This window comes from Vanacampus margaritifer, chromosome 5 (genome assembly GCF_051991255.1).
Source record: "Vanacampus margaritifer isolate UIUO_Vmar chromosome 5, RoL_Vmar_1.0, whole genome shotgun sequence".
Classification (NCBI taxonomy): Eukaryota; Metazoa; Chordata; class Actinopteri; order Syngnathiformes; family Syngnathidae; genus Vanacampus; species Vanacampus margaritifer.
In genome coordinates this window covers 17,150,229-17,161,405 of record NC_135436.1, presented here as the reverse complement: position 1 = coordinate 17,161,405, position 11,177 = coordinate 17,150,229, and the positions used below count along the sequence as shown (strand labels likewise).

The following is an 11,177-nucleotide window of genomic DNA, read 5'->3' as shown; positions in this document are numbered from 1 at the left end:
CACAACGCCAACAAAGAGTATCAGATTGGAGGGGACACATATTTTCATTTCTGGTACATGTTGGCTGTGTGGTCAGTTTTTGATTAAAAAAAAAAAAAATCGTGTTTCATTGAGAATGCTTTTGTTTTTATTGTGCTGGATTTTGAAATGACATATAATAAAAAATAATCAATAAATAAATAAATAATTTGGGTCATTCTTTAAACCTTAACCTTTGTTCAGTCAACGTATAAAAAGGACTGTACTGATTGAATTATGAAAAAAAAATATGCAAAGTCTCAGTTTACTCGCAAATCGACTTTACAGAGTAAAGAACATGCTTTACAATGTTCATTTTATTAATGTTTCATTCTTATTTTTCTTACTATTTAATTTGAAAGATGACCTTTACGAACCTATTAGTTGCTTTATATTGACCAAAACCGCAGTCCGAAAGCGTTAATATAAATTGTCGCTCCATTGGGCGGAAGCAACAGTTGGGCGGAGAGGGAACTATCTTGACCTATTGCGACCTACGATTTCCTTCGACGCTAATAAATGGCCTAAAATAAATGATCTTATTTTTATTTATTTTGTTTTCTTTTGTTTTTCTTTCTTTAAAAAAACACATAAATCACTCAATAAAAACGTGTTTTGCGCTGTTGTTGAATACGAGACTACCCCTCGTTTGCGGAAGTGTTACCATTTCCGCTTTTAGCCGTTGCTTGGGAATTGTAGTCCTGCAGTGGTTGAATGCATTTGTACGGAAGCGAAGAGACCGACCGAGAGAACTACAACCCGTTGCACTTTCGACCAGCTCAACTGCCTACATCGCCCTCCCCAGCTCTACAGATTTGCCAAGCAACAAACTTGCCGACGCAGAAGTCAGAAAGGAGGTGCAATACAGTTGGTCAAAGCTTCAACTGGTTCGTGTCTTGTATTATCTTCCCGGTTCCTGTCAAATTTGCTTATTACTCGTCGGTGATGCGTAAACCGTCCGAATACTGACTTTTGAATCACCTGCTAAAACTGCTAATCTCTTGACAGCAGAGCAAATGTTATTCAACGTTATGAATCGCCTTTTTGGCTACCTATCTAAGTGTTAAACATGTAATGACGCGAGACTTTATTTGAAAATGTCTATACAGTACTGTACTTTTCTGGATGGACATTACAGAGGTGAGTCCAAAAATAAGCCACACACAAACAGGTTTTACGACCACAACAGCAAGAAAATGTCACTTATTTTTGTCCACGCCTTTTAATTCATTATTTCTCGGTATATGATTTAATCGTTGGCTTTGTTCCGGAATCATGTGTCACTTTAGGTGTTCAGTTTTATCCACAACCACACCCAAGTGAAACGTTGCAAGTTTTGTACTTTGAGGAGCAGCCACAAAACGTACTCTAACAGTCTCAATGTGTCCCTTTTGGAAAACGAAAGAACCCACATCATAAAAAATGTAGTTAATTTGAACCACTGAGAACTTGAGTGACTAACTATTTTTTTTACCATTTTGCATGAGAATGATTTAAAATTTTATGGCTGCAATATTAATGTTTGGGGAATTTATATCTTGGTGATTTGCACGGCAACGATTACCTCTTCTATTTGTGGTTTTCCCCAGATTTAAATTATTCCAAACATCAGTCAAATAAACAATAGTACATGAAAGATAACATTCACTTGCAGGAAGATGCAATGACACCCAAGCTTCAGCACTATTTACTGTGTCTTCTATTAATCTCTGAACTAAAGAGCACAGTACAATAATTGACTTCAATCTATATGTCAAAATTGGAACTAAAGTCAGCTGGGATAGAGTGCAGCTCACCCGCCGCAACCCTTATGAAGAGACGCACTATAGTACTGTACAATCATTAGATAGAACTTGCTGTGCTATACTTAAAGCTGTTTCTGATATTGTGTTTACATTATTTTGCAGCACGAGAGAGAAAAATAATTTGCACGTCTTAGTTTAATGTATTGTAGTACTACTTGAAATTACTTCTACAAACAACTGCTTCAATATTCATCCAAATCCAACCATTGTCTACTTTTTAGTGTTGCGCGCAGTTGGAGCTATCCCAGTTGATTAGGTATAAAGGTTGACTATCCGCCCTGGACTGGTCACCAGTCAATTACGAGGCACATATAGAGCTAGACATAATCAATCACATTTACATTCCCATCACCACTAAGTGAGAGCTGAGCTCAAACCAACTTCACAGAGGTAAGGCAGAAAGATCGCAACACTAAACATCAACCAAAAAATATAATGTTAAGTTATTACACACTTAATACGTCATCCATCATGGGCAAAATGTGTGAGGTAAGAGTCTGTAATACGCCAAAAAGTACATAATAATTTTTGCCAGAACTTCTATCATTTTTTTTCAGTTGAACAACTCAAATCATTGTCAGACCAACATGTTTTGAATCTTTGGGCATTGGCTGAGGTCTGCCCTCAACTGAGTACCTTACAAGTACACAACTTTAAAATAAATTCTCTGCTTTGTTTTTTTTTTTTACTGCTAGACTACACGACTTGCTTACACACAAAAATGGCATCTCCCTTCTTGTTCACTCCTTTATTTGACTTTTTTGAATTTTGTTCTGTTCCCATGTTGTCAGTGTGTAGGAGAGATTGAACACGGGGAAGGTGGTATTGGTGGACAGGCACGTACCCGAAGGTCCCGTAATTGGTCGACGGTGACCATGGGCGACTTAAGGAGAGAAGTCAGCACCACTTCTGTCATGGCTCTGTACACCGTGATGTACCCTGTCTTTGACCAGGTATGGAGGGACAGTCCACTTTTTCTGTTTGATTCTGCACAGAATAAAACTTCACCTAAATTATATATTCCTCTACAAAACATTCAACAAAACTTAAGCATTATAAAGTAAAAAAACAACGCAGAGTTATAACCCTCCACTCAAGTCGGATAAAATGATAAAACTACATAAGACCTTAATATCCAACTGCATTATTACAAATTCTCTTTATAAATGAGTGTTTTAAAAAGAGATTTAAAGGCTCCTAAGATGTCTGCCCGTCTGATGTTTAATGAGGCTCTAAGAGCTTAGGGAGTCATTATTTTTTATGATTTGGACACTTTTTTAAGTAAACCTGCAACATCTTCTGAGGTCCCAATTTACAAAGATAATTCCAAGATTGAGTTGTTAAATAAATATTAAAATATGCTTTGCGTTGTGATAGTACTTGATTTATTGATGCAGTTCTTGCATTACTTTTGAGCTTATTAGAGAGTGCAGGTGTTGTTGTTATTGTGGCTGCTGAGTGTAAGAGGATTTTAAAATCATCAGGAGTTAACTCAGTGCCACTTTTTGCACGTCGTATTTTGGAATGTGTTGCAGGCATCAAATTCAAAATGAGAGAATATTTGAATTTTTTTTTATAAAAGTTTGAACATTAAATGTATTGTCTTTGTACTGTATTCCAATGAATATTGCTGAAATGATTTACAACTCTGCCAGGATAGTGTTTTGCTTTTTCTGTCTTTCTTTGTATTGTAAAAGCCTTAACTAGTTGTAACCATAGAAGCAGTGCCCCCTTTAATACATCTAATATCTGACTGCAGAATTATTTTTCAGCTATAAATAGCCAAGATGAATGTGCGGTTTTGTGATGAATTGCAGTTGGAGAAAGTCAACCTGTCAGCAGCACAGACATTGCGTGCAGCCTTTGTAAAGGTAATTTTTAGAATTGTATTAACAATATTCACATTTCATGGAATTGATTTACATATTTTATATATATATATTTTTAAACACTATTCTTCACTATCACCATCTTAAGGCAGAGGAGGAGAACCCTGGCGTGACTGAGGGATTTGTGCTGAAACTACTAGAAAAGAAGAACCAGAAAATCAATTATAATGAGTGTCTACTTCGCATGGCTGCTGCCGATGTGAAAGGTAAGCTAAAGTGCTCGCATCACCAACACCACAATGAGAGAACACTTGTCCAGCGTGCTTGTTGTCTGCTGGAGTGTGGAGTGACTAGTACTTAAACTGTCCACTAGGAGGCACTGTTTCTCCACAAATCAACTCCTCTAACATTCCTTCCAACCCTTCTTGCCTGTAATTCAGTCCCTTGTGCAGGGCACAGTGATTTATTGTAGCAGTGAATACATTCACATACACACACTTATCATTAGTTTTAAACTTATTGAAAAGCTTCTCTTATTAGTCTTTTCAGGATATAGTTTACATTCTCACTGCTTTCTGCATGCCATTGATAAGTTAAACGTGTGCTATTGTGCCCATCACTGTGAAGTCGAGGGAACCTTTTTGTTATTGTGCCAATCTGTTTTGTCAGAGTTCCGAATTGAGAGACAGGAGCCAGGGTTCCAGGAGTTGAATGAGAGAGCCCACGCTCTAAAACACATCCTCAGCACCATACCTGATGAGATCAATGACAGAGTGGGCTTCCTGCAGACCATCAAGTGAGACAGATAAATCGCTTGTGTGTGTGTGTGTGATTAACTGTAGAACTTTTACCATCTAATACAAATGTTACTTTCTAATTTCTTTTTTTAAAATAAGAATTGAAAAGTGTGGTAATTCCAGCTATTTGCGGGGGATGGGGACAGAGGTCTGCCGCGAATGGCAAAAAAACTGAGTAATAGGCCTATCCAAAAGTTTAGAATTGACTGCATTAATAGTTTAAATTGTAAATGTAACAAACTATGATTCCAATACAGTATATGATTTCAAACTCGTCTTTCAGTATTACCATTAAAAATGAAAGGCTTACAGGTGATGTGATTTTGAAAAAGTGCCCCAGACTGAAGACGTGTGAAGTAAAAATAGCACATGAACTTAAGTATTTTTCTTGTAAAAAAAAAATTTGTATACCAAGGTTCCACTGTAGGTGAATTTGTAAATCATGATCCGCCCTATATGCTGGAAATAAGTGTAATGTTTTGACACAGTATTGCCAAAAACGAATTGCGCAATAGCTAATGCTGCTGCTCCGGTTTGAAAATGTTGAATTTAATCAACTTTTTTGGTCAAAAGTACATCTTTGAATTAGCACAAAAGTTTGAACCACATTTATACAAGGTATCCTCAGTTTATGAGAGAGAGCTATAGTGATTTCCAACCACTATGGGGGTTAGAGAATATCAGGTGTGCTGCAGGAAATTACCCATCCAACTATTTTCTGAACTACTTATCCTCACTAGGTTCACGAGTGTGATGGAGCCTATCCCAACTGTCTTCAGGCAGTAGGCAGGTTAACAGTGGTCAACATCTTTGTCTCTGATTAGCTGTCACAATTTTATTTTATTAAAGTTATTATTATTTTATTTATTTTGCTGTTATTGTTATTGTTTATGTTTTTATTTTATTTTAATTACTTTACCTTGTAAATGAACTCTGGGGAGAAACGGGGCAGATACAATAAGACTAAGTCTTCTTTCTGCTCCTAGTGATGGACAAATGAAGCTTCATGAACCACTTGTGATATTTTTGTTATTCCTCTAGATGGCACTCTTGGTTTAAAGATGCAGTGGAAATGTAATCCCTTTCCATTGCACTAGCCTTTATCTTTAAACCAAGAGCTCCCTCAAAAAATATTGTAAAAAAATATTGCAAGTGCTTCATGAAGCTTCAACACTAGTTTGATCCTGTAGCGAATTAATTCTATTTTTACTTTCTATGGGAACAAAAAGTATCCTGGAAGAGTTTATTTTTTAATTTTAAATTTTTTAAACTGTTCCATCTGAGAGTTTTCTACTATAGTAGTTCTACTTTTTTTTCTCTCTTTCATGCAGGAGACAAGGTGTTTGCAATTTGGTCATATTGGTTTGTCTCTCCACACATTTCCAGATATCACAGTGGATGTGTGGAAGCAACTCTGGTTTAGCAAGTAAATGTGTATTTTTTTATGCAAAGCAGCTCATTGAAGATAATTGTGTTTAAAGTTTCTATTACTAATTCCAAAAGCAATGTATCCAGAGGGCGTTTTGTCACACAGCATCATTATTTTCCCTCCCCTGCAGGTTGGATGTTTGAGTAAAATTACTATTTATTTCAACATTTGACATTGGATCCAGACATTTTCCTCTTAATATGGTCTAAATACTATATTACACATACACATTTGCAGTTTTTTGGCATTCTTTACTGATATTTTCATTTAATTTAACTCTCTTACTGACTCACTCCTTAAGTTGCTGACCCAGTGAATAGCTTATAAATAAAATAAATTCAAGGCAAACTGTTATTAAAGAAATCATAGTTGTGTATGGAAACAAATCTGATTGGGGGGGGGGGGGGGGGTTAGGCAAGAAAAGCAAGTAGTGATCTGGATGAAAGAAGAGTAATTTTGGCTCGAGAACAAAGAGATTTTCAAATGGATTGTTATCCCTCCTTTACATGCGGGTGTTTGTGTGTCCTCCAGAGACATTGCCAGTGCCATAAAAGAGTTGCTAGACATTGTTAACACCATCTTCAGGAGGTACCAGTATCAATACAGACACGTAAGTATAGATAAAGATGAGGAAAATGACTTTTCCCACAAGCCTCCTTTGAAACAAGCAGAGCTAAAAAAAGGTTGTGTGTGTTAGGCCCTGGAACAGCAGAAGAAAGACTTTGTGAAATACTCCAAGAGTTTCAGCGACGCTCTCAAAACCTTCTTCAAAGACGGAAAGTAAGACGCTGCTTCGTGTCTATTTGCTGTGTTAGGACTTATAACAATTATTCATGGCTTTGGTCCGCCGCGATCCTCACCCGCGTATCAAGTCCGAGCATCCTTTTTTCCCCTCGCGCACCTCCCGTCATTTAAGAGTTGCGGCTGTCAGCACGTACACACAAGCTGTCGCCGCCACGTAAAATGCTTGTCGTTTGATCACAGTCTCGCTTTCTATTCAATCCGCCCTTCCTGAATAATTCCTTTGACCCATTTCCAGTGGATTCACGCTGGCTTGTTTTCTCTGAAGCCTGACATTCTCCCTTCCAGGCAGATCAAAGTGTTTCCTGGATCAATATTGTTGCCATGGTTTCTTTGCATGATGACAGACACGCGTGTCCTTGTCTTTTTGTCATGGTCGCTCCCAGAGTGCTCAACGTGTTTGTCAGCGCCAATCGGCTCACCCACCAAACCAACATGATACTGGAGGCCTTCAAGACGGCCACATAGAAGCCGGAGATGAAGCAACCACAACACAGCCGAGGATTGGGAGGGGAGCAGGTAGTTTGAAGCAGAACATTGTTGATGTCGCAATTTTATTTAGCTCTTTTATTGCTGTACTTTTATTGCTTAGCATAGCATTTTTACCTCCTGCGATCTTGAGAAAATATGTCTCTCTTCATGGATTTCTTGTAAAGAATAATGCAAAAAAAGTGGTAGTCAATTGAGGTCTTACCAAAAAGTCAAGTACACATCCCTTGGATGTTATTCCCTCACACCGACGTAAGAAAGTGGTGGACACTGCTGGGCCTTGTCGTTCATCTATAATTCATAGTGCCGTGGTAACTGGTTTTGACCACAGAGACATTTCCTATTAATTACAGAGAAAATCTCAAAGCTCTACTTTTCATTGCCTGAAAGAGACATTCTCTCGTCGCCTTTTTGTAAGAAATTCTGCACACTGGATTCATTTCTGTCCGCTCTTTGAGATGGCAAGTGATTTGTCTACTTATCATTATTTCTTATTCACTTGTACACTGCCTTATTTTATTACATTTTTCATTCATGCACTGTCCAATGATGCTAAAAATGATGGGAAAATGAAGCATAATAAAGCACTTGTGATATTTTTGACTCCACTAGATGGCACTCTTGATTTCAAGATGCAATGGAAGTTGCATCTTGAAACCAAGAATCAAACAATATCGCAAGTGCTTCATGAAGCTTCATATGTCTATCACTACTAAAAAAAATACTAGCCTATGTTATTTTATCGCCCGCAAAAGCACTTTGGTCAACTTCTTTTGTTCAATGAATAAACTGACTTGACATTTTGCTGTACATTCATTCCTCTTTTGTCGCGTCCCAATTTGAAGCCCTGTGTATGAACAAAACAAAAGCTGTATGTTAAAATTTTTTGAGGAGCAACCAAAAACATTTGTTTACAGGAATGTATTATTTCTCTCAATGAAAGTCATGATGAAAGGAACATCTCACAAAAACCTAAAAGCACAACTATTCTTCCAACTGTTAAGAGTCAAAGAGTTGGAGAAAGAGTTTCCAAAGTAAACCTTTGTGCGTGACAAAAGTACTTCGCTTCCTCGCCACTGTCCTTCCCTTCTCCTTCTCCTCCCGTACAGTACCAGGATCCGGACGCATGTTTCCCCATTGCGGCACCTTCATTCTTCTCCCTGTATAATAGTGGATTTTCCATGGTGGATTTGCGCGGGGCTATTTTGAGCTGTGCGCTGGCTCTTACATGCAGTGCTGTAATCCAATTGTGAAAGCGTTAATTTTGAAAGCTTTATTATTGAAATTGCTGAGACCTAATTTTCTGATCCTGTCACCGTTGACGACCGCTGTAATCGGCTAATTCAAGTTATTCCAGGCCATTAAGTCGCACACGCGAACTGATTGTGGTCACTGAGGCAGAAGGAAAGGAGCGGAAGAGGTGATATCTGTATTGAATGAGCCGTTACTAGTCTTTTGGAAATATGCTTTTCCTTTACCAAAACCCAAGAAATGTTCTCGGTCTTGACTCTTGACCACGGTAAACCTCTCACAGGCATTTGCCTGGCACCAATAAAGTATGTGTGTGTGTGTGTGTAAGCCGAGGAGGTTCTTGCTATTATTGTCAATATTGTAAAAATGTTGGATCCGTGTTTTGTATTTTAGTGTGTTGCTGTTGCTCCGATCATTGTCTCGAGTGCGTAATCCGTGAATGAACACGCTTTGTCTTAGAAGCATACGATAGGGCCAGGTCTAACAAATGCAATTCTTTTTGACTCCTTGGTTGCCAGGAAACTTGCATGGGTCTTTGGCAAGTAGGCCTAATAAAAGAACAGAATTGTGTGTGTGTGTGTGTGTGTGTGTGTGTGTCGCCACTGTACGTCTGGCAAGTTAACGCTTTGTGGGTGTTGGCCACATCCTGGGTTGTTTGTGTTGATTGTCGCTAGGTTAAAAGTTTGTACTCCTGGAATCAGACAAATCCACACGCGGGGTTTGAAGACTCAAAGATACATTTGAAAAACAGCAGTGTGTCTTTTCTGAGATTTTCTAAGATTGTTCAGGAACTCACTCTCAGACGTTGGATGACTTGGTAAGTTAAGTATGAATGAGTGTCCATCTCTTCCTTTAAAATGTATTGGTTAAAAGCAACTTAACAAAAATTTAGTTTATGCATGTTACAGTTGTCTTGGCATACATGTTCAACTTTTTACACGGTAGTTGGACAAATTTAGATTCTAATTTTTCATCTATTCTAAAGTTAACACCCTACCTAATGTTCGTCTGGATAAATGGACATTTACCACAAGTGCATTCTGAAATCTTGTAGAAATCCTTCCAATTGAGAAGAGTAGAATCGGTTAGAGGTATAAATATGTAAAGTTACCAATATGTTTTGTCTCCAAATATTGATGGAAATATGTTTCCAAGATGGTGGCCAATGTTTGCATGAACAGCAAATAAGACTTGTTAGCAAGTACTGTTATATCAAGTATAGGATCGGAGCAATCCACTTGGGTCTCCTCTGCCCTTGAGGTATTGCGGCACTGACGCAGGAACCACCGGACTACTCTGTTCTTTTGAATAAATTCCATATTGTTAGTCTAATAGCCATTTTGCCCAATACTTTTTTTTAATGGTTCTGAAAAACGAATTCAACAAACGTGCCTACTTCTTTTGCCTATTACCATGATGGATGGCATGGATCAGTGGTAGAATGGTCATCTCCCAGCCCATAGGTTGTGGGTTTGATCCCCGTCACTTGTGACCATGTCCACGTATTCTTGAGTACAGGGCTGGACTGGCCATCTGGAATAGGGGAAGATACCTGGTGGGCTGACGGTGATATTATTATCCTCTATTTTACCCCAAGAGACCGGCCTACAATTTAATCCGGTGTCAGTGTTAAGTGCTGTAATAGGTGGGAAAGTAGGCCAGTGGTGCTTGAGGACCAGGATTCCAGCTTAATAGCTCAATGTGATACAGGGCAATTTTACACTGCGTACAAACCTACAGTAGCAAAAAGTGACTGTACCTACTGTAAAACCGCACTATTAGCTACCGTGCCGTTCTAATCTCTTATTGATGGATGCGAGTCGCTTCCCACAAAACAGTATAATATCATGCTGTAGTTTATGCATGCTTCAGCAAGGGACCGCTTTAGCTTTCATTACAGGGCCTGTCATCTAAATCTCTGCTCAGTTTGATGCCACTTGCACCGAATTCGCCTCGTAAAATGCATCTTGTCAACCTGTTTTACCACCTTTTGAAGAGCTTATTAGATAAAGGGATATTTCCATCATGTCTCCTATGCTTCAGACTCCAGCGGTGCTTTTAAATCATTACACAGTGCAGTATGGCAAGCCTTTATATGTTGCATATTTCCTGCTGCTTATCTGCTCTGCTACAGTATTCTATTTCACGTTACCTGCCATTTTGAGCAACGTGAGCAGCAAGCCTCCGCCCCTTCAAGACAGATTTTTTGGGACCCGAGCGCTGACGTTGACGCCGAGCAGCTATTCAACGCGGACAAGTGAGAGCAGCTAACAAATCTTCGACTCTGAGAAGGTCCCCCGTGCAATTGTCTTCATCGAGTCCACGAGGTGTGGCGACAATGACTCGTCTCCAGTGTCGACACGTGTTGCTAGTACGCTGTTGACGGAATGACAGAGCTGACGTGATGTGTAACCATGGCAACAAGGATGGAAGTGACACTACTTGAGAGCAGAATGAGCATGGAAGACTACAAGAAGCTAAAGAGGCTATTCTTTGTGAGTGTTTTTTTTCACTTTACGGATGGTATTACATTACTCTGAAATGTCATACTGTAGCATCCCATGGTGACACCGTGAGCTTTCTTAAGAAATCTCTTATAATCCAAAGGACAGTCGTCTATACAGCACCTGGAATTATAATGAGTGCACCCCTGGCAATGAATTGACTGACTCTGTATTAAATAGAAAAAAATATACTACTCACAAGAAGTTTGAGACATTTAGCTAAACTAATTGTACCTTCTGTATGGAAGAGGATT

The 11,177-nt window shown here is 38.8% G+C and overlaps 2 protein-coding genes across 3 annotated transcripts in view; both read left to right on the top strand.

The window, feature by feature from the left end:
* The first annotated feature begins 765 nt into the window (after positions 1 to 765).
* pdcd10a (programmed cell death 10a) lies at positions 766 to 7,978 on the top strand. Of its 2 annotated transcripts, none has more exons than XM_077566971.1 (8): positions 766 to 905; positions 2,615 to 2,776; positions 3,641 to 3,694; positions 3,801 to 3,918; positions 4,322 to 4,448; positions 6,410 to 6,488; positions 6,576 to 6,658; positions 7,066 to 7,978. In XM_077566971.1, exons 2-8 carry the CDS (start codon positions 2,699 to 2,701, stop codon positions 7,145 to 7,147), a joined length of 621 nt encoding a protein of 206 aa, XP_077423097.1. In that variant the 5' UTR covers positions 766 to 905; positions 2,615 to 2,698; the 3' UTR covers positions 7,148 to 7,978. The 2 variants fall into 2 exon arrangements, with proteins under 2 accessions (XP_077423097.1, XP_077423096.1); XM_077566970.1 differs by lacking the exon at positions 766 to 905 and adding an exon at positions 912 to 1,158.
* A 1,162-nt stretch (positions 7,979 to 9,140) lies between these two features.
* The window catches only part of LOC144052347 (cilia- and flagella-associated protein 337-like), a 30,230-nt gene continuing 28,193 nt past the window's right edge, over positions 9,141 to 11,177 (top strand). Inside the window, exons 1-2 of the mRNA XM_077566316.1 lie at positions 9,141 to 9,236; positions 10,554 to 10,914. Of these exons, the coding sequence (XP_077422442.1) occupies positions 10,834 to 10,914 (81 nt within the window). The 5' untranslated portion in view covers positions 9,141 to 9,236; positions 10,554 to 10,833. The remainder of the gene's footprint in view (positions 9,237 to 10,553; positions 10,915 to 11,177) is intronic.